General features: G+C 38.2%; 5 protein-coding genes across 6 annotated transcripts; all 5 read left to right on the top strand.

Annotated features, from left to right (window-relative positions):
* Positions 1–81: 81 nt before the first annotated feature.
* Positions 82–5383, top strand: slain1a (SLAIN motif family, member 1a). The gene is made up of 9 exons (XM_033987525.2): positions 82–677; positions 1327–1463; positions 2274–2390; positions 2928–3035; positions 3113–3262; positions 3470–3793; positions 3956–4141; positions 4229–4553; positions 4632–5383. Exons 1-9 carry the CDS (start codon positions 217–219, stop codon positions 4705–4707), a joined length of 1884 nt encoding a protein of 627 aa, XP_033843416.1. The 5' UTR covers positions 82–216; the 3' UTR covers positions 4708–5383.
* Positions 5384–5897: 514 nt separating this feature from the next.
* Positions 5898–6546, top strand: wu:fc50b12 (uncharacterized protein LOC103911624 homolog). Its single transcript, XM_033987208.2, has 3 exons — positions 5898–5938; positions 6032–6195; positions 6303–6546. Exons 1-3 carry the CDS (start codon positions 5900–5902, stop codon positions 6544–6546), a joined length of 447 nt encoding a protein of 148 aa, XP_033843099.2. The 5' UTR covers positions 5898–5899.
* A 553-nt stretch (positions 6547–7099) lies between these two features.
* On the top strand, positions 7100–9526 carry kbtbd7 (kelch repeat and BTB (POZ) domain containing 7). The gene has a single exon (XM_033986779.2). It carries the CDS (start codon positions 7383–7385, stop codon positions 9240–9242), a length of 1860 nt encoding a protein of 619 aa, XP_033842670.1. The 5' UTR covers positions 7100–7382; the 3' UTR covers positions 9243–9526.
* Positions 9527–10528: 1002 nt separating this feature from the next.
* katnal1 (katanin p60 subunit A-like 1) lies at positions 10529–15458 on the top strand. Its single transcript, XM_033986780.2, has 11 exons — positions 10529–10696; positions 10992–11154; positions 11240–11400; positions 11740–11896; positions 12115–12233; positions 12317–12422; positions 13197–13355; positions 13437–13563; positions 14020–14154; positions 14248–14374; positions 15242–15458. The coding sequence occupies exons 2-11, from the start codon at positions 10993–10995 to the stop codon at positions 15438–15440; spliced, it is 1452 nt and encodes a 483-aa protein (XP_033842671.1). The 5' UTR covers positions 10529–10696; position 10992; the 3' UTR covers positions 15441–15458.
* Positions 15459–16570: 1112 nt separating this feature from the next.
* tspan7b (tetraspanin 7b) lies at positions 16571–25470 on the top strand. 2 transcript variants are annotated; one of them, XM_033986781.2, is made up of 8 exons: positions 16571–16894; positions 21282–21470; positions 21743–21817; positions 21900–21995; positions 23054–23209; positions 23413–23496; positions 23849–23940; positions 24008–25470. In XM_033986781.2, the coding sequence occupies exons 1-7, from the start codon at positions 16829–16831 to the stop codon at positions 23915–23917; spliced, it is 735 nt and encodes a 244-aa protein (XP_033842672.1). In that variant the 5' UTR covers positions 16571–16828; the 3' UTR covers positions 23918–23940; positions 24008–25470. The 2 variants fall into 2 exon arrangements, with proteins under 2 accessions (XP_033842672.1, XP_055086458.1); XM_055230483.1 differs by having other exon boundaries at positions 23849–25470.
* Positions 25471–25610: the final 140 nt, after the last annotated feature.

Consider the following 25610-nt stretch of genomic DNA (forward strand, 5'->3'; position numbering starts at 1 on the left):
CTTTACCAGGCAGTGGTGTGATGGCAGTTTAAACGCACGCTGCTGGCCAATAGGAGCAGAGCATTGCCTCATCCCAGAAGCAGTAGCATCAGCACCAGGAGCAGTGCATGCACAGTAGTCTCACGCGAAGAATCCTGGACACCCCAAACAGCAGCGGAGGACCCTCTGTGCGTCAGGCCGTGCGTTTTGTCTGCGTCCCAATGTGTTTTTTACCAAATGGAAGCAGAGGTGGCGAGGCCGCTCATAATGGCCGACGTTAACGGTAACAATAAAATGACCAACGCTGAGCTGGAGGTGTTAAAGCTGCAGGAATTGGTGCGAAAATTGGAGAGGCAAAACGAACAATTGCGGACTCGAGCTAATGCTGTAAACCATTGTACTTTGGGCCCACCACAGCTCCAGACCAGCGACTGTACGAGCGCGCTGTGTCTGCGCGGAGGCACAGTCTGTCCGGGGGAGACTTTATTTCAAAATGTGGACATTTCCAGTCCGTCAAAGACTCCGCTGTGTACCGCTACGCCTCGGGGTTCATCAGATGAACCTATCGCCTATTTTCAGCCAAGCTCCACGTCTCCTCCTGGTGCGGCCGAAGATGACAACGAACCGACTACTGTGCTGGATGAGGTGGAGGTTTTAGACTTGGGCTGTGCGCTCCCCATTGAGGAACAGGACAGATGGTAATATACTTGATAATATACTAATATACTTTACTCAGTATACTCAAGCTGCGACTGTCTTTAAAGATTCTGTTGTGCTCCTGCAGCCATCAGCTTTATCCATGTGTGTAATGTTATCCCTGTTTTCATCTGTTCATTGATCTCTCACTGGAGACCTTTTGAGGCCCTAAAAATCACTAACACGTTTGGTTTCCCAGAATGCACTGTGTAGGTATCTATTTTGAGTACACAAGAACACTGAATTCGTTTAGGAACAATGACTTCCTCCAGCCTGTGATCAAGCAGAGAGCTTTGTGCTTGCCCCAGGCAGACAAGTTGAACAGGCTACTGTAACTCTTGTGAAGCGACTACTAAGACGTAGCTTATCTTGTGTAGGGATGTGGAAAATATAGCCCACTGCTCCACCATTCACCATCCCCATTGCATTTAAAATAACTAGTCGGTTGAAATGACCCATTTAACTCTGCCAGGGATGCCCTCTTTTCTAAGTAGAGAAGGGAAAATTGGCTTCAGTACATTGCCACTACTATAAACCAGTTGTACCCTTGTGATAGGCACTGTTGTTTCTCATTAAGTTCTCTACAAAAAATAATAACAAAGAACAGCTCAAAAACCTGTGTCATCATCATAACTTGTGACTGTATTGCAGGCTGTATGCAAGTCCCAAGGAGAGGCTAAATGGTGACAGTGCCCTCAGTCCACTCCAGTGGTGCAGGCAGGTCCTGGACCACCCAGGGCCTGAGGTACAGCTGGCCAGGATGATGCTGTGTCACAGACTGGATCAAGGTAACAGTTAAAGTCTTTACAATCTGGATTAACATTAGGCCTCTCACATATGCAGCAGCTGGACATCACTTGAGACATGTGACTATAAACACGTGCAGGAGGATTTTTGTGAGAGGATTACTAGGTTTGGTCAAACTAATTTACCATCTCATTTTTAATAGTAAGTCCAGGCTCAATTAAGTATGTTAACTACATTATTTATTGAATTTGGTTGCATTCACATTTACATAACAGGCAGAACTGTTGTTTTGCTTCACAGTCACACCTTTTCTGTTTAACATGCAGGTTAGTCACATATATGTATTTGAATGCACCTTTATAATAATAGTTATACTTATGTTGTGTGGATGGATTTTACTGTTACTGTTTTTATCAACTTTGTAAGCGGACACACTGTAGTTGCCATAGAAACCTGTATAGATGGACCACCTTGTTACCTTGGAGACACTGTTTACACCGTCTATAAAATATTTGTGATCTGACCATTTATGTGAACTAAATTTCTGTCTTCTGTCATTCAACCAATGTCCTGAACCAATTTAATTTTTAAAGAAACATAGAAATATTGCCCAAAAAAACAACCTCATGTGAAATGTAGGCTAGATGTGTAATCTCTGCTTATCATAAGATACTTTGGAAATAGTATTTATCCTAATAAACCACAAAACTACATTTATCTATCTTCATCATCCACTTCAATCCGAGCTTGGACCTAATCATGTAAAACATAAAATGTCATAAGCAGATTAGCATTAGCATGTAGAGTATATTTGTGCCCAATCAGTAACTAACATGGGGATGTTTTCATAGCTAAACGGTGGAGAGGAGTTTCTTCTGTCCGTCCATACAGCTGTATAGAAGGATTTTCTACTCTGAGCTGCTCAGTCCTGCCTTATTCTAAACCTTCTGCACTATCTGAACCCACAGGTAAACATCACTGTGTTCATTTTCACTATTATTTTAATCTCATCACCTATTTATATAAACTAAACACAATTATAATGTGTTCAACACTGGGCATAAGAGAATAAGAGAAGAGGCATCACTTAAGAACACTCTTTTCAACTTTAACTTAAAGGTGCATTATGTAACTTTTCTGGCGTAGGGGCCCTCGACCTAGACTTGTCACATTCCAAACAAACATTCCAAACTTGCTTTACTTGGAATGTTTTCACATTATGTGTATTAATATAAAACCTGGGGATAACCAGGTAATGCCACCAGGCCAAGATTGTTATATCCAAACCACGTATATTTAAGTCTGTAACTTTAAATGACTTTAGGTATCAGCATAATGCACTTACCATCTCAAACATCTTCTTGTTGTCACGTTTTACCTCTTTATATATATAATCTTATATGTCATTGAATGTATGTTGTAAACAAATTGCCCTCAGGTGACAATAAGTTTATCTACTGTATGTATTTATTATTAATATTTCTTTCTGTGTTTCTCTTTCTCAGCTCCCTTGCCATCTGGTCAATCTTTTCTTCTGCCCACCCCCGCACTTAGAGCAAGTTGCAGTCTAAGTGACAGAGCGCCCACCTTTTTATCAAACTCTACTTTACACAGTAAGATGCTGCCAGCATATAATAGAATGGGAATATAGATTGTGAAGAATTATCCTGATATGAGTCTGCTATTTCAGATGTGGGTCGACGACATGCAACAATCAGCCCTCAGTCTTCCTTGGACAGTGAAGTGGGTGTGTCAGAACTGGAAGACGACTCCATATCAATGAGCTACAAGTTACAGGACATGACGGATGTAGAGGTCATGGCACGGCTTCAAGAGGAGAGTGAGTCATTTCGTTACTTACTACACAGATTTATTTGATATGTCTGCATGGTGTAAATTATGCATGAGAGATCATATAAACTTTCCAATATCAGTCTATTCAACCTCTTTACTGCTTGAATAATTCATCATCTTAACCTTGCATCATATCGCAATCATATTCTTTATAATTAAAAAATGCACCACATTATCATCTCTTGTCTTATAGGTCTCAGACAGGACTATGCCTCTACCTCATCGACAACTAGCCGTCGCAGTTCCACTTTTTCCATACATTCCCTGAGGAGAAGTGAAATGGATTTGGAGGAAGAAGATGAAGAGGATGAAGGTTACGACCAGCTTCCTCCTCCTCAGCCTCGACTCTTTCGTACTGGGTCTATGCAGCGAGCTGGGCTGCCTCATTCTCACACCTTCTCCTCTATAAGAGACTGCAGACGCAGCTCCTCTCAGTTTTCACTCAATGGACTTTCACAGTTTTCTGGGCCCTCAAGCCTGACTACTGAATCCCCCACAGTGTCAAACAATAGCACAGGTAAGCATGGAATTTTCAAAATTCTTAAATATGTCATAACGTGTTTCTGAAGCTCTTTTTTAATTTACTTAATAATTTGAATTGTATAAATAGGATTGCAGCAGGATAGTAATGCACTGCATATTTTAAAAGACAGTTTTTATATTTAATATGCTTGCATAGACAAACTTCGAAGAAGCATGCCCAATCTGATCCGAGCTCCAAGCATGTCTAGTGTTCCCAGTATCCCTTGCCTGTCAGCCCTTACAAACCCTGCACATGGCCCCTCATCTTTACCTTCAATGCCCACCCTCCGGAACAGCCAGAGTTTTGACTCATGCAGTGGACTTGCACGGCTTCAGTCCTCCAGTAAGACTTTGATTTAAGTATTTAAACCTTTGCTTCAGCTTTGTGTTTGTTTGAAAAATCGAGATAATAAGCATATTGCTCTTTCAGTTCCTCCTCCAGGTCAGCTTAGTCAGCGTGTTCAGAGTGTGGGCAACTTTCCATCTATGCCTCGGCACCCTCTAAAAGCCACTGCCTATGTGAGTCCAACTATCCAGCATAGTCCCACCTCCACAGGCCTAACCACCTCCACCAGTTTGAATAGTATCTCCAGCAGTGCTGGAGTGCCTCAGCCTCTCAAACCTAGCAGCAGCAGCTTGGTACCCCTGTCTTTAAAGACCAGTGCCAATCACCCTCCTCGAAGCTCTCTTCCACGTCCAGCATCTTTTGTAGGAACAAGTTTACGCACAAGCAAAATATCACAGCCCACACGGAGGTAAGTTCATACACTCATCTACTGTTATATAAAATTAGTTTGGCATTTTACCAAGATTTGTCCTTCATTCCTCTTCAGCTTACTGACTCCCCCAAAGAGCATTGCTGCCCTAAGCGCATTAAGGGATGGAAGCTGGAAAGATGGCTGCTATTAAGTTAACTAATAAGTAAATTAATGCTAATGGTGCACAGGGTTATACTGTATTAACTAAAGAACTGTTTGGATATGTCAGATGTATGTCAATTTTGGACTATGATCCAAATAGAGAAGGACTGTTAACATCCAAAAGCACTTCTTTTTGAGGGAATGTCCAAAAAAGGGGTGTGATGGGTCCAGCAGGCTGGATCTGTGGATTATTACTCATGAAACAAACTGACACAGCCGGATAAAAAACTGGCAATACTTTACAGATAATTTACTAAACAAAGTGTGTGTTTTCTTTTGTGCTTTCCCTTTTTGTTGTGTGTTATCAATTCATTAATGTGCAGCTATTTTGACGACCCTAAAGGTGATGCATTTGTCTTGGTATAAACTGTACATTTTTCTTTACTTAAAATAATATAAATGCCCATCACATACTGTATTCTGTTACATCATGTGCCTTCTAAAGGTGGTGTGATAGTAGCAGGTTTGTATTTTTGTAGCTTCTATTATCACAAGGCGTCCAATCTAACATGTAAATCTTAAGTGAGACATTATTTCGTCTTTTTGTTTCAGCTGTTGTTTGCACAGCAGATTCTTGTATTGTTTCATTTACATCAGTGCTGCATTAATCTTGCACATTAAATCCTAATGCTTTCTTTAATGAATAAAAGGACATTTGTAAGGTGAAAGGAGTGAAAAGACTATTTGCTTTGTCTTCATTGCACTAAATGTACTGGGATCATCACTAGGCAAGACGAGTTTATTTGTATAGCACAATTCGTAACACAAGGTAATTCAAAGTGCTTTAAAGAATAAGAAAGGCATTAAAATCACAATATAAACAAATCAAAACATAAATAATTATAATAGAATCAACATTAAAAGAGAAGAGTGTAGATTAAAAACCTTTCAGCTAAGTGGAACCATTTGAGCCTGAATTTAAACGTTGTCAAAGTAGAGGCGTGTGTCACATCTTCAGGACACCTAGAGACTGGTAGGACTGTATCTGACCTTATGCTGTTTAATAAGTGATGTCAAGTGACTAATGTTTAACTGGCTTACCTGTTTATTTTGAATCTCCCCAGTAACACTACACATTTTGCTTGTCCATACCCTATGAAAAGTACAAATACAGACAGTTATTTCCTTACTATAAACTATTATTTTGGGGTGACCTTTTTGAAAAGAACTAGCCTACATTTATGCATTTGGGAGAAACAATGCCCAACAAAACACAAGAGGTGAGTATCTGGTGTGATTTGTTTCAGATGTCCTAGAGGTAAAAGTTTAAAGTAATTAGTGTTTTTTATTTATACAGTTTACTCTGCTTTTAGGATGCTGTTGTCAATCTGAAAACACTGCAGGAGTTCTCCTCTCAGCTGGGCTTTGAGTGGCCAGTTCTTGCATATGAGCTTGGTTTTAACAGATCTGAGATTGCTAAATTTCACACAAAATCCACAGACAAAAAAAGACAAGCCAGGGCCATGTTAGAAAGCTGGTAATGTGCATCTTTATTATAAGCTTTGGCAACAATCACGCATGATAGGCTACAGTAAGAAAATTAATATAAGATCTGCATATTTTGGTGTCTTATTTTCAATTCAGGTATGAGAAATCATGTGAAAAGCCCAACAAAACAAAACTCCTTCAAGATGGACTGGAGCGCGCAGGGAGAAGAGATTTAGCAGAGAAGTTACGTTGCATTCACTGGGGACACCAGAAGCTGAGCCGCAGGGTGGAGCTGCCCTCTGCTTTTCCTTTTCTTATCACAGTGCACAAGACCATCCATAACCAGGAAGGACTAAAAAGGATTAACGACCTCAACTGTAAATACATGCACTGCAAGTAAATAAAATTTTAAAAAATGTGTATATATTTTGGCCACAGACAATTTCTCTTTCCTTGACAGACTATAATGATTTGTTTAAATTTAAATATATTTAAATACGGTCAGCATGTTATTTTTTTGGTCTCATATGGCAGCAGTAGTATTAGTAGTAGTAGTAGTAGTGATAGTTATAGTAGTATTAGTTTTAGTAGTAGTAGTAGCATTGGAAATATATAGGTTAATGTGATTTATTTAGTTTTATTTTACATTACAGTGGGCCTGTATGTAAACCAATCAGAGCACAGTTTACAAAGGTCGGGGGAAGGTTACTTTCAAAATAAAATAAAGCGATTCTCCGTGAAATGCTTATAGAATTTAAAATCATAAATATGAGAAAGCAGCGAATTTTTTTTAAAACAGTAAGTTACTCGTGATATTATCTATAGTGAATAATTACAACTAAAAGCGTCAGTTTGTAACGTACATATTTTATTTTGACAGAATCCCCCGGAAACTCTCTGTGAACGTGGCCATCTGTTGTTTTACAGCCTGACTGGATTCGCTTAGTTAAAATCCGTCTGGTAGGCAGCTTATATTTATCGAACAAGTCTTACTACTGATGACTTTTGGCAGACGAAGGACTTTGTGTCTTATGGAAATGGCAAGATCTATGAAATGCCGTTAAAATTGTGGCTTTATTACGTTTTTTACATACATGGACCCGTTGGTGATGGAATGTAGCTTACTGTATTACGTTTACGTCGTGTTTGTGCCAGTAACGCTTGTGGATTATGCTAAACGAGTGATTTCGATGTGCTTGAGCCAAACGTCAGTGAAGTCTTTATAATTAGACATCAATGGCTTCAGCGTTGAGTTGCTTCGGCGGTCCGGAGGTGCTGGAGGACGTAAATCACGCTCAGGGGCTAATGAAGCAAATGAAACTGCTGTACGACTGTCATCTGCTGGGAGACGTGACCATTGAAGTTCTGAGCGAAGGAGATTTACTGGAGCACGGAGGGGACACTGCCACTGGGGACAAACCTCAACTTTTCCTGTGCAGCCGGATCGTCCTCGCTTCAGCCAGCCCCTATTTCAAAAGTATGTTTACTGGAGGCTTGAATGAAAGTATACAACAGAGAGTGGTCATCCGTGGTGTAGATGCAGAGTCCATGTCTGTTATAATTGACTATTGTTACACAGGAAGAGTTTCTATCACTGAGAGAAATGTCCAAAGACTTTATGCTGCTTCTAACATGCTTCAGCTTGAATATATAAGAGAAGCGTGCTCTAGTTTCATGACCAGACGGCTGGACCTTTCCAATTGCGTCATGATTTTAAAATTTGCTGACACTTTTGACAATCCTGATCTTAAACATAATGCACAAGCTTTCATAGCTAGAAACTTCAATCTGCTCTGCAATACTGGGGAATTATGTGGTCTGGACTTAAAACAACTCAAAGAACTACTCATGCTAGATTCCTTAGATGTTGACTCTGAAAGAAAAGTATGCTCTGCAGCTTTACAATGGATAGAGACAAATGCTTCACAGGAAGATGCGATGCAAGTTCTTAAATGTGTGCGCTGGGACTTGTTTACAGAAAAAGACAAGTGTTATCTTGAAGGTCTTATGGCAAGGCCTTTCCTCGATGCTTACATTGCTTCTGTCTTCAATTCCTCTCCAGAGAGCAACTGCGGACTTCCTGCACCTTTGCCAAAACACAGAATAGGTGTTAGTGCCAAAGAAATGATAATTTTCTTTGGTTTGCCAAATGATAACATAATGTGCTGTGATCCTTATTCAGAGGATCTCTACTTCATGTCTCCACCTCTTCAAGACCTGAGCAGCCAAGATTACAAACGCTTTACTGTGGAGTCCCTAAATGCCTGCGCAAGCCCGGAAAACAACCTGTACCTCGCTTCCCACCTGTCAAAACATTTCTGGCTTTACAATCCAGTGAAAAATTCGTGGCAGGAGTTGGCAGAGAGACCTCTTGGGAGGATCCACTCAGGGATGGGTTACCTCAATGGTCACGTGTACCTTTTAGGTGGTAGAAACCCAGTTACTGATGCCAGAATAAAAGAAGTTGAATGTTACAGTGTTCAAAGGAACCAGTGGACATTTGTAGCTCCTCTGCCTCACTCTCTGGGGAAAATGCAAGTAGTGGCACTGAATGATCACTTGTATGTTGTGAATAAAAGACGAATGCTTTGTTACGACCCCAAGAAGAACCGCTGGCGTCACTGTGGGTCACTGAGGCGCGATAAGCTGCACAAAGCTTGCGTTTTTCAGGACCAAATTATCTGTGTTTGTGACATTCCTGTTGTGAAGGCTTACAGTCCGACCAGAGGGGAGTGGAGGAGGCTGCGTGACATTCCCATAGATAGTCGCGCTCTAAATTACCAAGTGATTCAACACAACGGCAAATTGCTCCTCCTCACACAAACTCTTCTGCAGCATAACAAAAACAGGGTCCTCATTCATGAATATGATCCAGTTCGGGACAGCTGGAAGGGCATAATGGCAGTTTATGTGTCCACTTTGGGCCCTGTATGTGTCTCAATGCGTGTTTACCCAGCATGCCTCAGTTCAGCTCGCAGGTTCTCCGTAGAGGAAGATGATGACAGTGGCTCCAGCGCAGATTGGGATTTTGATGGACTGACAGATGCAGACACTGATTCAGGCAGCTCTAGCTCATTTTCAGATGAAAACTGGTAATGGGTATTTCCTGATTAATAACTAAGAGGAAAAGTTAATTTATTTTTAATTATTTAAAATGGTTTGGGATGACAGGTGAAAAACACCAACATAAACCAGTTACTTTAACACATGAATATGCTTAGGAGTATTTATTATGCGATTGGGAAAGAAAAGCTGCATAATATGTATACAATTATTCTATTTAAATATTGTGAAAGGTACAGTACAGGGTACAGGCAACACAAATATAAAATGAAACTCCACTGAAAACAAACTCACTGAATCTCCAGCCCTGTGTAAAATTTGCATGACTAATTCGATTTGATTTTATTGCAATAATTTCATTAGAAAGACTATTATTTTTATATTCTTCTTGTTAAGCCTACTAAAAGTAAATTAAGTAAAAATATTATTTAAAGTTTCATTATTTATTTAAAGTTTAAATTCTACCTCAAAATCAAGTTGACAAAACCTTTTTTTTTCTTTCATTTATGGGGCCAGAATACAATATGGCCTATGGCCTGGTATACAAAAGTGCCTAATGTTAAAGCAATGCCATAAGCTTTGTAGGCTGCTCCCTGTAAGACAACATCCTTACCCTGTATGTACTGTAAACTGTCTCAGGACTTGACGAATTCAACAATGACTTTATTATTGTGTGTTTGGTGGTGTTTTGTGTGACTTTGTATCTTTTAAACTAAAGTAAAAATATTGACTTTTGATTGTCTTGGTTTATTATTATTAGTGCTATTGTGATGCTAAACTGTTTTACTGTATGTCCAACATTTCCTCTCCTCTGATATTTGAGCTGTAAGTAGAACACGAGAATAGTCCTACCTTCTTGTATTTCATCAGTTCTTGTCATGTTCATTCTTATTTTTATAATATTAGTAATGGTCTAATCTAGCCTAGACCCTAAATATTTCATCTAATAAAGTCTACCTAGACGTATGAGTAGCAGTAGATTACAAAGGCCCAGTGGTATGTGTAATAAATATTTCTACATTTTCCTATACTCAAAATCACAACTGGGCTATTCGATTACAGATGGCTGGTTTCCGGTTTTAGATACTGCAGTTCAGCTGTGCATGGAGCACAGTTTTATTTCAGTGATGGATCTTTAGCACCGACTAGTGGGCAACCTCTGTTATGAGTAAATTAAAAATATATATATTTATATATATATATAAACTTTGTTTTATAATTAACTGTCACTTATTTCCAAGTCCATGTGCGTAGTTATACATTACTAGTTCTTTTATACTCATTAAATGCCTGAGCGTACAGAACACACTGGCGCATGTGTCTTTCCTGACTGTCTTTGAACGCACCTCTGTAGATGTTCGTATGCTGCACGCGGCGTGTCTCCGCGGCCATGGTAACACACCGGACCAACACGCCGAGGATTTTATCCATCAAAAGGACCAGGCGCTTTCTGGGCACAAGAAGCTAAGCTAAATTGAATGAACTACGTACGTTGATACGATACGAATCCAGGTTTTAAGCATTTATTGTCCTCCATGCTTGTGTTGAACCGGTCGAAGGATTAAGGCTGCCGTTAACGCTGTGCTTTATTTATAATTCTCCAGCCTGCTCCGCTTCTATTGACAGCTAGGTTAGCGTTAACTTAGTTAGCTAGCGTCTATGTTGACATACACTTGATTCAATAATGTACGGCTGCTTACATACCGTTTATTACTGCATCAATCTGTAATGTTTGCATCTGGCCCATGTGCTTAGTTTTTAACTTCACGTTACATCTTTCAGAATGAACATTGCGGATATTTGTGATAATGCCAAGAAGGGCCGTGAATACGCTCTTCTGGGCAACTATGACTCCTCCATGGTATACTATCAAGGGGTTATTCAGCAGATCCAGAAGCACTGTCAGACACTTAAAGATCCTGCTCTTAAAGTCAAATGGCAACAGGTAATCAGTCATGTCTCGTATATGTAATACTATGCTTTTCTGTTATTATTTCTGTCTCACATCACGTTTGTTGTGCCATTTGTAGGTAAGGCAAGAACTAACTGAGGAGTGCGAACAAGTCAAAAGCATCATGGGAACTCTTGAGAGCTTTAGGTCAGACAAGCCGGTTGACTTTCTCACACCTCAGTCTGAGGAGAGACCTGAGGATCCCGTTGTGTGGCCTCCTCCCACTCCAGCAGAGCACAAGTGTGTATCACCAATATATATTGGTAAAATGCATGCCCTCTTCATATTAAGTACATTCATTCAGATCAAGGAATATTTTAAGTTAAGTTCTGTGCTAGCCCTGTAATAGATGCCAAGAAATCCAACTTTAGTTTACTATGAGTGATTCAATCAAAGTTTGTGGTTGGAGGAAACAACTTTGAGGAAGTATTTTAAATTGCAGACAGATTTGCATGTACTGCACTGGAAATGGATCACTACTTCACAAGTGTCTAAGACTATTACTAAACATTGTACCTGAGATATTACTAGATGTCCATTTTAAACCTAAATTTCACATTATAACACGTTTGTCTACAGAAACCCTGTTCCTCTTAAACGGCCCAGCAGTGGTGTAAAGCAACAGAAGAAAGAGTCACCTGCTCTACAGCATCGACCTGTAAACCGTGCCCAGGATAGACCAAAAGCTGAACGACCAGGGAACAGAGATGCCAGAACCAAGTCCAAAGATGATAAGGTCAGTAGTGGTAATTGGTTGAATAAAAATAAATAAAAAATATCTGTTATTTTATTCATAATTGATTTACAAATAATTTACAGATGGTCAGTAAGAAAATAAATGCATATCAGAGATATATGTCGTTAGAAGCACATTTGTGCACAAAGCAGACTTCAGAGTTATTTAAATCACTAAATTTAATTCAGCTATTTTCTCTACTAATCTTTATGTTTTAGGCCTTAAAGAAGGTGTCTGGAGAAGATGTAGAGAAAAGATTTGATGGGACAGGATATGACAGTGACCTTGTTGATTCATTGGAGAGAGATATTATATCCCGAAATCCCAATGTTCACTGGTATGGGGCGAATTTATTTACCTTTTATTCAAACATAATGTATTTTCTTACTTCAGATTGTTAATTTGAATATCTTTATAAAGGGATGACATTGCTGACCTAGAAGATGCTAAGAAGCTGCTGAGAGAAGCAGTGGTCCTGCCCATGTGGATGCCAGATTTCTTCAAGGGCATTCGTCGCCCGTGGAAGGTAACAAAACAGACAAATGCATGCACATGCACTGCTATTTTTAGAAACCACTGCGTCATAGTGTTTCAGAAATGCACCAAGAAAAACCTAAGACATAAATCTGTGGTCCAAATCTAAATATTGCATAAAGTGTACCACTAATATAAAAGAACAGGAAAATTCCATTGAAAATGTGTGTGTACATCAATCATATTTACAAATACTGTATTAGTAAAAGAGCAGAAACAAGCCCTAACTCCCAGTCTTACTAACGCCATCATGTGAGGTTTGGCCTTAGGCCCACCATGTGAGGGTTAATTCTTCATTGGTTATTAAACACAGCACAAAGATCTTCATTTGTCTGATGTATGCATCCATAATTGAGCTAATATGCTTTCTGTGTAGCTCTACTTTGGTAAAGTTTAAAGTACTTATATATCAATTAACATCATCATCATCTATTAAACTGCTTTTCTGTGGCTTTTGACCAAGCCTGGCTGATTTGATGCTAATAATCTGGCAGTTAATGTATGTTTCTTTTGGAGTGTATCATTGCTTACATAGAAATTAAAACCAATATGGTGGCAAATGGTATTTTTGCAACATGTCTCATTTTTCTTGACCAGTAAATCAATTTTGTTGGACTATTAATAATAATGGATTTTCAAATCTATGCCTCAATGACCTTTTATAATACCATAGTTCCATAATAATGTGACTATGTAAAATTGTCATGTTGATTATCACAAAATGTCATTTGCTTTACCTCTTCAAAACCATATCATTTCTTTTTAGGGTGTATTAATGGTAGGCCCTCCAGGGACTGGCAAGACCATGTTAGCCAAAGCTGTGGCAACTGAATGTGGAACTACTTTTTTCAACGTGTCATCCTCCACTCTCACTTCCAAATATCGGGGCGAATCAGAAAAACTTGTCCGCTTGCTGTTTGAAATGGTGTGTATCTATATAAATAATTTCATTATTCATTAAATAATAAGAGTAATGTATGTTCTAAACGCCTTTTTTCCCCCCAAGGCTCGGTTTTATGCACCAACAACAATCTTCATAGATGAAATTGACTCAATATGTGGAAGAAGAGGAACTTCTGATGAACATGAAGCTAGTCGTAGGGTCAAATCGGAGCTGTTAATTCAAATGGATGGTAAGAGTCTTAATATGTTATGTATAGCGTACATTCTGATAATAATGAAGGCACTAATCGGTAGGCTGTCACAATAACAAATGTTGAAGTGCCATATATTGATGGAGTAAATAAACGTGATAAACAACTACAAACACTGAAACAAATTTATGCCACTGACACAAGAGCAGATTTAAACCACACAAACTATTATTTTGTATTGAGTTATTGAAGTTATTAATTCAAACTTTTACAGTTTAAATTTTATGTATAGCTAAAAAAATAGCACAAATTTCCCAACAGTACAAAGAAAATGTACACAAGATTAATACTGACTACAAAAAAAATATTGTTTCAGCTTTCATATATTGAACGGTAAGTCAATAATATATATAGTAATTATCATGGCAGGCCCACTAACTGGACAACTCCATGGATTATGAGCTGTTTTTTTTGTTTTTTTTGTTTATTGAAAAGGTGTCGGGGGAGCTATGGAGAACGATGACCCTTCAAAGATGGTTATGGTTCTGGCGGCCACAAATTTCCCATGGGACATAGATGAAGCATTACGACGGCGGTTGGAAAAGCGTATCTACATCCCCCTACCCACAGGTTGGCTCCCCTCATTTACTGCATATTTTAAATGGTGAAACGGTGATATTTGTCATGACACTAGTAAATTCATTTGTATCAATTTGTACATAGCTGTGGGTAGAGTGGAACTACTGAAAATCAACTTGAGAGAAGTGGAGTTGGCAGATGATGTGGATCTGGATCTAATTGCTGAAAAGATTGCTGGTTACTCTGGGGCGGATATTACCAACGTTTGCAGGTGTGTATTAAAAAGAAAAGCACATATATACTACCACAGAAAATATGTTTTCTTTATTTTGACTGCTTTTTACATTTTATATGCAGTTATGTAGCAAAGAAAAAAATCTTCAAAGTATCCGCCCTTTGCTTTGTCAAAATAAATGTAGTAGTTGTTCAATTTTTTTCTCTACTACATAATCCCATATATTTTGCTTCATATATTTGATGTCTTCTGTATGTATATAAAATGTAGAAAGTTGTAAACATAAAGAAAAAAAACAGTAAAGAGAAAGATGGGCCGACTGCCAAAATGCTGTCAACGAGTGCAGGCCCTTATTTCTGTCTCTTACTTACACATTGAATATTAAGTAAAGTAGTATTTGATTTCTAATGTGAGTTGTTTATAGTTCTTGGGTGTAATTAAAAGTCCTATATAATACTAAATTGACTCTTGTGAGCTTTAAGCCATGTTATAATATTTTACCTCATCAAAAACCTACCTGGGGTTGTTTTTTGTTTCATTCACACATGTTTGAGTAACACTGTATTATTATCTCCAAAGCTCAAAATGCTTTGTTCCACTTTGTGATGTCATGAAGTGGTAGTTTTCAACCTAAATATGCAGGGTTTGTGTGTTAAACATGTGTGAATGAAACAAAACACAACTCCAGGTATGTTTTTGATGGTTATAACAGAGAAAATAGCGTAATGTGGGCCCATTAATTAGAAAAACAAGATTTACACATTTTATTGTTACGTTGACATTAACATAGTAGACTGAGCAGCTACAGCAACAACTTTGCCTGAAACCAACACAGGAATTCTACTGAAGTGTTATACATGCAGCATTTTACTTAATTAAACATTGGGTGTCTTTTGAATTTAGAGATGCTTCAATGATGGCTATGCGTCGCCGAATCCAGGGACTGACCCCTGAAGAGATCAGAGCTCTGTCCAAAGATGAGCTGCAGATGCCTGTGACTATGGAGGACTTCACTCTCACACTGAAGAAAATCTCCAAATCCGTCTCTGCTGCTGATCTGGAGAAGTATGAGGCGTGGATGGCTGAGTTTGGGTCAGTTTAAAGACAAATAAATGTGCAGTGATGTAATGAGTATATATAACAAACTTGTATATAGAACCAGCTCCTCACTCACCACATTCTGACTGTATTAGAAAGCGAATGTCCACTTTTAGTACTACTGGTTTAAAATACTTGAAATAGCATAGTTTATAGGTTGTACAATATTAATTTATTTATCTTAAACATGTTATCTAGATTAAAAATGCAATTTTGTTAATTACATGCAGAGTTGCTCTATTCGGGCTCTCTATAATTATAGTAAAATTTAATTATTGCTACTTGATTTTCTTTTCTGTCCATCCAAAAATAGTCTAAAGTTGCCCATTCAGTATTAGGTAAATATATCTAACCTGTTTACTTTCATTTAGACAATATTTTAACTGTGATATTTATATGTTTACATGTTCATCATTTAATTAGGTGAAGCCGTGTTTTGCTCTGTCGACAGACCATTTTATACTCTAGTCTTAAGTTTTCACTTGAAATGCAAAGATGATTTTTTTACCTTTTTAAAATCTGGCCTGTACTATTTTTCACGCTATTTTTTGTTGTTATTCAGAAAAAAATCCAAATTGTATTGTGCACTGTATTTTATAATAAATTGACTTGAGTTCACTGTTATTGTTCATTTATACTGTTATTTATATAGATTTTTTGCATTATTATCATAGACTGCATATATAGAGTTTTGTCCTGGGAAATCAAGGAGCCTTGTGCAAGTAACAATGCACAATAGTACATTTTGAATAAAACAACAATAGAACTAAAGCAGAAGAAGGTGGATGGACAACAATAGACCACATTTGGTATATGTATAAATAAATAAATAATAATAATAAAAAATGTGTTACTTAAATATATAAAATATTAGGCTTTGTTATATTTAACAATGTAAGAATGCATAAACCCCCACTCTTATCAAGGTTTTTTAAATTTATTCAAAACACCTATGAAGAGATAAGGATTCTATTTTTGGTCTAATTTTTGGATTAAATGTTGCGTGGAGGGGCTTTAATTTAGTTTTAGTCCATCACACAACTGTCCTAAAACACGGTGTGGTATTGCATTCACATAATGTTATAAGTCACATACAGAGTGTTTGGTTATGTTCTATACTGTGATGCTCTTATTAGTCCAGGTTGATATAATCCAGATAGAGGCAGATCCAGTGCATGTTCAGTGCAGTGATGAACCTGCTCCTGGCTGATATAATCCAGATAGAGGCAGATCCAGTGCATGTTCAGTGCAGTGATGAACCTGCTCCTGGCTGATGCTTGGGCCGAGTGACGCTGTGGCTGCATCAGCGCGTGGTTGCAGCGCCACTGATCGAGGAGGAGACGTGTTTTCGCCCTGCTCTCTCCACCATCACACTGGCTCTAGATCCTCACAATGGAAACCAAACCGGTCATCACCTGCCTTAAAACGCTCCTCATCGTGTACTCCTTCGTCTTCTGGGTATGTATCTTTTCGCAGGCGTATGCATAACTCCGCATACATTAGTGCAATCTCACATTTATGTGCCGCTGTTTGTGTTGCGCGTTTTATTAAAAGGGTGGTCAGAGGCAGCATCATCGACCAAACGCAGTCGTGTGGTGGAAAGTAACGGGACAGATGGATCTAAACACGATGCATTTTGATTTCCAGCAGAAAAACGTGTCGTGTTATGATGTGGCTTTATGTAAGGGTTTTATTTTAGTCTGCTGGGCGTTAGTTGTGTCCGTACATAGCCCACATAGCATCATGGTGGTTAGCGCTGCTCTGGGATGTTGATATCTTTCCAGCGCAACGATTTATCTCGCATTTGTTGAGATGTTGACACTGATGGGCCTCGTTTATTTTCTTTGTCGTTTGAAGCACATTATCCCCATTACACATTTCGGATCGTTCCCATAGGCTCTTAAAGAGACACTGCACCAATAATCCCACACAGACGCACACTAAACAACAGGATTTCCGCTCATTAAAAATCCTTCTGCAAAATAAGGAGAGGCCTACTGCAGCCTACTTGCATCTATCATTCAGATTGTGGGCAGTTGGGGCGTTTTTTTAGTAGCAGTTATGCAAATTATATCATTAACACGTTATAGCCTTGAACCATTTGCAATTTAAACTTTGTAACCTCACTAAACATTTGCCTTTTGATTTCATGTTTTAAGATTAATCTAGGCTAAGTTCAGACAGCTTTATATATTTTATTTGACCACCACTGTCCAATGTATCCATCACTTTGTATTGTACCACCTTTCGGTTTGTATTAAGAGAAAGGACAACATAAGGCAGCAGCATAAGTTAATCTTACCACAACCTACTTAAGAAGCCCTGTGGTTGTCAATAATGGATTCAAATGGGCATGAGGGGCGTGGTAGAATTAGCCCAGTGTGTTACAAAAACAGTTTTCCTCTATATTGCAGAAGTGCCAAAATAGTTTAAGCACCAAAGCGTGTGTGCTAAATCATGTTGAGAACACTTGATGCTAAAGCCATGTGGTCTGCTGTCAGAGATCTTCACTTTTATATTTAGTCGGGGCTGGTTGGTTGGTCTCCTTGTCCTGCTATCCATCCACTGCATCAGGTTTCAGATGTCTGACCTGGGTCTCATAGCTCTGATGAATCCTACTCTGCCTTGGGGTAAAGAGAGAGAGAGCTGGCACGGCGGGCGACAGTGAGGGGCTGTGCTCATGTCATGCTTTGGCGCTGACTGTCATCAGCTTTACTTGTCGTGGGAGATTGTGTGAGTGGTATGTGCCTAAAGAAGCACATTGGCTAAATGCGGAGCAGGTGGTCTTGTCTGCGTTGTGTCCTTGCCAGAATATTTTATCATTGCACCTTCTGTGTCTATTAGAGCACAGAGGGGGGAGTGAAGACGGGGTGACCTGTTTTAAACCCCGAGCTGTAACCAGGGTGGTCAGCCTGGCTTTGAATTTCAAACGAAACGCGCAGGGGGCTTCACGTTCGGCACCATAGTGGACGTAAAGGGGCCCCGAAGCTGTTTGGAATTCAGCAAGTCTACATGACAGAGCCGTCCTCCTTGAACCCACTCCCCCATGGGCTTTACAATGAACACTTTGCACTGACAAGTTATTTGTGATTTGTATGCAACAGAGCAGCTCTCAGATATTTGGTTACTGACAGTGGCCATAAACACTGGGTACATCGTGATCTAGGATCGCTCTCTGAAATTTCAGCCCAATAGTATAACCTTTCATAGTACAAAAAGACAGGCTGTCACTTGAAACTGATATGTATGTTATTAACAAATTATTACATATAGTTTTTCAACAATTATTAGTAATTTACCAGCAAGTGATACCAATCCCTGAATGCAATTATGTTTTAACTTAGTATTTGAGAGTGTAGGGTAGAATTTTGCATTGATGACATGCCCACATCTTGTTTCAACGGTTCTCAATTGGCCTTAACCTTCAGTTTTGTAAAGTGCAACCACATAATAAAGAACAGTGTGCATAGTGCAACAAAGAGTGAGTTGAAGCTTAGTTAAATTTTAACTAAAATTGATGAGAATATAGATGCTTTTAATCATTTTGTTTTGTCACAAGCCCTGCCCTTGTTAGATATACATATCAATTACCATTTACCAGAGACATATTTAAACAACAACAAAGTGAATTACTTTGTACGCGGCAGACACTCCCTGTCGACAGGGTAAAGTGTAAAGGTAAGAGTTGTAAACTACAGCAAGCCTATTATGTGTGTAGTAATTTTGTGAATCATTAACATACACAAATTACATGATATTATCAGACTGATGTTTTTCTGCCAAGTACATGGTGGAAATAGAGAAGATCCAAACTCACCACCGATTTATTCACCCATTAGTAGACCTGTCACGATAACAAATATTGAAGTGCGATATATTGCTGAAGTAAATATAGACGATAAAGTTAATATTGAAACCAAAACATAGAGCAGAATCATCCCCAAAAAGTATTCTTAATGTACAATATTGTTAAAAAACACAAACTGTAATAAATAAATAATAGAATGCAGGACTTAAGTAGTTAGTTTGGATCTATAATGAGCCATAGAAGGTCATAATTCAAACTTCTACAGCTCAAATCTCATCATAGTGCAGAAAAATAACCAAACTTTTCCCACTTTTTTTCCTGCAAGGAAAAAGTCCCCACGATATGGCATACCCATTAACCTATTTCTGAACCATCCTTCAAAATTCAAATATTTCTTATTAACCTATCTCTGACCTCTCCTAACAAATACAAGCATTGCTCCGTATTTTTCCTTCCTCTTTTTTGTAAATATCGAATAACTCAAATCATCGGGGTCAGGAGCTCCCTCACAGCTGTAGCCGCTCACTGCTGTCTTTCAGATGACAGTAAAACATGACCAGCTGAGCCCTGCACCCTCCAGCTGCCCCGCACAACACCCTCTTTTATCTGCGGCCTTCATTTGAAATGCTAAGAGAGGTGCAACAGGAGGAAGCCTCTCACCTTCCATCAAAGACGCACTTTCATTTGTCCTATATTGTCAAAATTTTCGGTGTGCATTCAGAGCATAGACTGTATATAAAATATGGACGTAGCTAACCTGCTAGCCGCTTGTGTAACTGCTGCAGTGAGCCTCTTCATTTTGGTCTTAAAATGTTCATATAAACCCGCTCTACATGATCCTGGTATTTTTATTTCACCAAATTTGGAACTCAAGATGAGAACATTAACAGTGAAATCAGGAGCCTTCTTTCGCCGAGGTCACTCCCACGATTTGCGCGTGGAGGGTCGTCACCTTCAACAGCCTTGCTCTGGATTGGCTCTTTGGTTGCTATGACACTATGAACTTTGCTCCAAATTGGCCTCATAGCCGCTCTAGCCTCGATGAGCTTCATTTGACTGGAGCCGAACGCTGTGGGTGACTTGACACTCCCTTAGTCAACTTCTTTATACATTCTATGGTTTGAAGTCATAAGGTTTAGGTGATTGTTTGTCTTCTGCCTCAAATATCTTACACTAATCAGGGTTGTCAGAAGTATTGATTTTCAGATACTTATCTATAGAAAAACTAGTATCAAAAGCAGGTATTGAAACTAAAAAAGTCACATTCACAGGACAGAAATGAACCTTTCCTGAGTAGCTTTAGAATGATGTTGAGCTGTATCAGAACAAGTATAAGACACACTAGTATACACCCACGGACCACTATGGAACCTAATACATACTTTTTACTTTTACTTCATTACATTTAAGAGCAGGTATCTGGACTTTTTGCTTCACTACATTTTAAACAGGACTGAAAAATGAAAGTTGTTTTTTTAATTATTGTTTGGGAGCTGCTGAAAAGGCTGGGGGTTTATTTTTAACGCTTCCATGATTTGAGCAAACAAAAGCATACAAATAAAAATAGCCAGAAAAAAGCGATCAATTCAATTGTTTCTGGTGAACAAAATTCAACAAAAATCACAACATTTGAAGATTTATTAGATCTCAATGTCTGCGTGAAATACTTTTACTTTTTACTCTTTAAGTACATTTAAATGGATACTTTAATACTTGTACTTTTGATACTTTTACCTTTTTTGCCCTGGTAAGTAACAAAATACTGGTACTTTTTCCATCACTGGTAAATGATATTCCGATGATTTAATGTTGAAAATAACATTATGTAGTCTAAAGAAAGAGTGTTTTTAATTATCACCAATGGTAAAAGAATCTGTATCGAGTCTATTTGTTATCGATTTTGAAATGTTATTATCACGACACTAACACTATCTAACTAACACATCTCCTCCTCTGACTCACGCAAAAACGCTATTCTTATATGGCACGATCGCACAGATAAAGCGATGTCATCCGTCTCTTTCTGTTGTCCTGCAGATAACTGGAGCGATCCTGTTGGCAGTTGGAGTATGGGGGAAGTTGATGCTTGGCCCGTACATCTCTCTGATCGCCGATAACTCCACCAACGCTCCCTACGTCCTGATTGGCACTGGGACCGTCATAATTGTCTTTGGCCTGTTTGGATGTTTTGCCACCTGCAGAGGAAGCCCGTGGATGCTGAAGCTGGTGAGAGACAAACCGTGGTGCTTGGGTATAAGGTTGCAGAGGAAGAAAAGGATGATTAGTTCGCCACAATGAAGGAGCGGTGGCCGACCTCTATCAGTTTAACAGCATCAAAAATTCAATAGACCCTGGAAGGCTTTGTGTTGTTTTTATATGTGTGTGTGTGCGCTCAATGTGCATGTGCGTCTGGTAGTGTATGAATTCAAACTTAAGCAAATGGGAAAGGTTACAGTTCAAAGTATGCAAATTCTCCTTCACGGCTGTCTCTCTTTTAGTACGCCATGTTTCTGTCCCTGGTCTTCCTTGCGGAGTTGGTTGCTGGGATCTCTGGATTTGTGTTTCGCCATGAGGTCAGAATGACATCATTAGTTATATAAAAATATTCTCTGATTAACGGCTTTGTGTACTAAAATGTGCGCATATTTGTTGTAGATTAAAGGAACCTTTCACAGGACCTACACTGATGCAGTCGCCCACTACAATGCTGAGGATGAAGCTAGCCGTGCTGTTGACAACTTGCAGCACAGGGTATGTATTATGTACTAATATACACTACGTTTATTTTTACTACTTTCTGCATTTTATATACATACAGAAGACATCAAATATATGAAGCAAGATATATGGAATTATGTAGTAAAGGAAAAACATGAAATAACTCTACTAAATATTTTTTGGCATAGCAAAGGGTGGATGCTTTGAGGATTTGAATATAAAATAATTCCATATATCTTATCTCCACATATTTGATGTCTTTTGTGTGTATATAAAATGTAAAAGTAGTGTATCTTTTTTGTTTTTGTTTTTTTTGCGGGCAGTGAGCTACAGTTGTGCATTCGATTTTCACCATCAGTGTGATTGTGTGGGTGGGAAGTGAATAAATAATAGACTAATAAAAAGCCTATACTGCTGGTCTGCTGCTTTAAATGTTTTGTCAATAAATCGACATTATTGGCAGTTTGAGTATTAGTGGTTAAAATACTATTAAACATTTCTTTTTAACAGTGATGGGAGGAATACTTCAGAATACTGAATATCTGCATTCAAATCTATTTTGTGACATATTCTGTTATCTCGTCCAATCAGAGTACTGTATTCTGAATACTTTGAATACTTTTACATTGAGCTGCATTTAAATTATAGTATAAAGACGCAACATAAGATTAAAAACAGCTTTAAATTTGTTTCATCGTTTTTAAAGGATTTCCTATCACTAATTGGAGATGGAAAAATCACACATGCCCCACCACTTTAGCAGTGTTTTATATTTTTCTCACTGATTCTGTACAGTTGGAAGCTTAAATTACATGAACAGCGCAATGTATTCCTTTAATTTTAGAAAATTAACTGTACTCTGAATACAAACAAATGAAAAAGTTATTGAATACAGTTACTGAGATGATGAGTATTCAGGGTATGTTTTCTCAGTCTGTGTATTCAGTGACGTCCCAACACCACTTATTATACTACCTTATACAGTTCTGTTGTCTGTACATAAAAACATAAAAAACACCTTATTATTCTTCTTGTCACTTTTGTATTTTTATGCTTATCTTTTTTATGCTTATTTTCGTCTGCACATTTAGCTACGCTGCTGTGGGGTGTACAACTACACCAGCTGGTTCGGCAGTGTCTATTACCCATCCAATGGCATTCCAGCTAGCTGCTGCTCCAACTCCTCTGACTGCAACCAAGATGACCTTCGTAATGCAACTGTGGCCCCAAACAAAGTCTACCACCAAGTAAGCTCAGCCTCTACTTTTTCCAAAACTTGTCATTGTTTTGAACACAAATAGACAGTTTTACCCATGTTGATTCTCTACACATTAACTACCTTCCACAGATACTCTCTCACATATCCATTTTGCCCCTAACCTGCATATTTAATGTATCCCAGCCCCGTGACCCACTGAAAACTAACCTCCCCCAAACCCTTTTGTTACAGGGATGCTATGAGCTGGTTACTTCATTTATGGAAACCAACATGGCCATCATTGCTGGAGTGACGTTTGGGATTGCCTTTTCACAGGTGAATTTTGTGCATAGTACAAGACGTTTGCATACGCGCCCCCTCTACAGAACCAATCACATGTCGCTACTTAACTGTAAAGAATGAAACGCAGCTGCCAGAGCTTTTGATACACTCCACAGTAAGGTTTGCATATTTAGCTTTGCCATTCCTGTTGCTCTATAACTTTTTAAAGTACTGATCGGAAGTAGTAAATTGTCATACTTTTTGTTCAGGGCAGTCTAATTTCAATGACATGTACAACTACTAGCAAACAGAAACAATGATTATTATTGTGATTGTCATTTATTTGATTATATTCCAACAATAACAGTGGCTTGTTTCCTTGAACGTGTTGTATTTTGTCTTTCAGTTGATCGGTATGCTTTTGGCCTGCTGCCTGTCGAGGATCATCACAGCCAATCAGTATGAGATGGTGTAGTTTATACACAGTTGAGGAAAAAGGTAGAAAAACACCACACCTACGATTATTGCAATATTTTATTTTTATTATTATTATTTTGTGTTTAAGGGGTAAAAAAAGAAGAAAGCCAAGAGACAGAGAAGTAAATTCCCAAAAACAAATCTCTCTGCCTGGGATCTTAATGTAATATCTTTATGTATCTTACTGTAAAGCATCATTCCTTGACTCACTGCTGAAACATCACAGCTTTTGATACCACACATTACCCATGCACATTGTAGTTTTTGCCCCTGTCACATATGTTGGTGCTTCAAGTATGTGACTAGGATTAAAATGTGGCTTCTTAAACGGTTGGTTACTGCATGTTCCACTGACCAAGTCAATGCACATGATCACGTTTTTACAATACCGTGAACCTTGAAGTAATACTTTGATAGTCTTTGTTTTTTCATCATTGTATATTCTTACGGTTTGGATATTTTGCGAACTAACTATTGATAATATTGAGGAAGACATAATAAGTTTGAAAATGATCATTAAACATAAAAAAATAGTTGAGCATGAGGGTATCTTTTATATAAAATTAGTTTACTTGTTGGATTAATGCAGGTTTAAATTCTTTAAATGTTGCAGAAAACATGCTCTTTTAATTCTTGTATTTTAGACCGTCTTCTTAAAAAAATATGTTTTGGTAAATAAGTAATTTTGCACACTATTTAAAAGCATAAATATTTATGCAGCTCCAGAATGGCTCCATGAGTGAACCAAATATTTTACTCAAACATGCTATTCATTCTCCACAGCATATGGCATGTTGGTTTATGTTAAATAATTCTGACTTACCTTAATAATTGTATGTAAAGTATTGTTCTTGCAGCAGTGTGTTAATGTATTTGAGGGTTACATGGAAACTTGGAGTTTCATTGAGAGTCCACAGTGACAGGACACTGAAACCTTTAGAAACAATGTTATGTAGTAGCTTGTTTACAGTAGTTTCACTCAAATGTAGATATGTATTGGATATGTAATTTATATGACGTATTGTTTCTTAGTCTGACAATAAAACACTTGTGTTCCAGGTAGGCTGCACTTTGTGCTGTTCATAAATACTTGATAGATAGTATAGCAAATCATGCAGAAAATCTGTTGTGGCAAAACTCTTGAGTTATGTGCAATTTTAGTTGTTTCAGTTTGAGTGTTTATATTTTATATTTTTGTCTCACCAAGAAGTATTTAGTATGTGATTATGATTTCTAAATTATTTGTTTTGTGTGTTTTCTTTTATGAAAATACTTTTGTTAATGTATCAGCCCTTGGGGTGTAATATTTTAATTTTGATCAGTATTTGGTTGTAGCTTGGATTAATACAATTGTGTTGCTTTGAAGAATGTATGTTATTACAATGAACAGTGTCTGCTCCTCAATCTGATCCTGACCTGTAAATACAAAATTGCAATTTCATCCAGCTTACACACGGGGTCACTAGAGGCCCAAAGAAATTGTACCATGCTGTCTACTATCAACCGAGTCACCATCAGTGGTCTTATTATCAATAAATATTGGAAATAACAGTGTTGTCTGTTCATTTATGATTTCTGACCTTGCATTTGGCCTGGTTTCTTGACCTAAACGACTTCACCATCCAGTATCAAATATATGTAAAATTGATTATTGTCTATACAGAGTCTATTTGTCAGAATCCTAATGAGCC

This window comes from Periophthalmus magnuspinnatus, chromosome 21, assembly GCF_009829125.3.
Source record: "Periophthalmus magnuspinnatus isolate fPerMag1 chromosome 21, fPerMag1.2.pri, whole genome shotgun sequence".
In the NCBI taxonomy this organism is placed as follows: domain Eukaryota; kingdom Metazoa; phylum Chordata; class Actinopteri; order Gobiiformes; family Gobiidae; genus Periophthalmus; species Periophthalmus magnuspinnatus.

What these genes read in the sequence shown, in the direction of transcription:
- tspan7b (XM_055230483.1), top strand. Translation starts at nt 16,829, where the DNA reads ATGGAAACCAAACCGGTCATCACCTGCCTTAAAACGCTCCTCATCGTG. An exon ending in GATTTGTGTTTCGCCATGAG is followed by an intron (nt 21,818 to 21,899) that starts GTCAGAATGACA and finishes TATTTGTTGTAG; the next exon opens with ATTAAAGGAACCTTTCACAG. An exon ending in CAAACAAAGTCTACCACCAA is followed by an intron (nt 23,210 to 23,412) that starts GTAAGCTCAGCC and finishes CTTTTGTTACAG; the next exon opens with GGATGCTATGAGCTGGTTAC.
- wu:fc50b12 (XM_033987208.2), top strand. Translation starts at nt 5,900, where the DNA reads ATGCATTTGGGAGAAACAATGCCCAACAAAACACAAGAG. An exon ending in TGCCCAACAAAACACAAGAG is followed by an intron (nt 5,939 to 6,031) that starts GTGAGTATCTGG and finishes CTCTGCTTTTAG; the next exon opens with GATGCTGTTGTCAATCTGAA. An exon ending in AGGGCCATGTTAGAAAGCTG is followed by an intron (nt 6,196 to 6,302) that starts GTAATGTGCATC and finishes TTTTCAATTCAG; the next exon opens with GTATGAGAAATCATGTGAAA.
- slain1a (XM_033987525.2), top strand. Translation starts at nt 217, where the DNA reads ATGGAAGCAGAGGTGGCGAGGCCGCTCATAATGGCCGACGTTAACGGT. An exon ending in ATTGAGGAACAGGACAGATG is followed by an intron (nt 678 to 1,326) that starts GTAATATACTTG and finishes ACTGTATTGCAG; the next exon opens with GCTGTATGCAAGTCCCAAGG. An exon ending in AGTGTCAAACAATAGCACAG is followed by an intron (nt 3,794 to 3,955) that starts GTAAGCATGGAA and finishes ATGCTTGCATAG; the next exon opens with ACAAACTTCGAAGAAGCATG.
- katnal1 (XM_033986780.2), top strand. Translation starts at nt 10,993, where the DNA reads ATGAACATTGCGGATATTTGTGATAATGCCAAGAAGGGCCGTGAATAC. An exon ending in GCATTCGTCGCCCGTGGAAG is followed by an intron (nt 12,423 to 13,196) that starts GTAACAAAACAG and finishes ATTTCTTTTTAG; the next exon opens with GGTGTATTAATGGTAGGCCC. An exon ending in TCCGCTTGCTGTTTGAAATG is followed by an intron (nt 13,356 to 13,436) that starts GTGTGTATCTAT and finishes TTTCCCCCCAAG; the next exon opens with GCTCGGTTTTATGCACCAAC.
- kbtbd7 (XM_033986779.2), top strand. Translation starts at nt 7,383, where the DNA reads ATGGCTTCAGCGTTGAGTTGCTTCGGCGGTCCGGAGGTGCTGGAGGAC.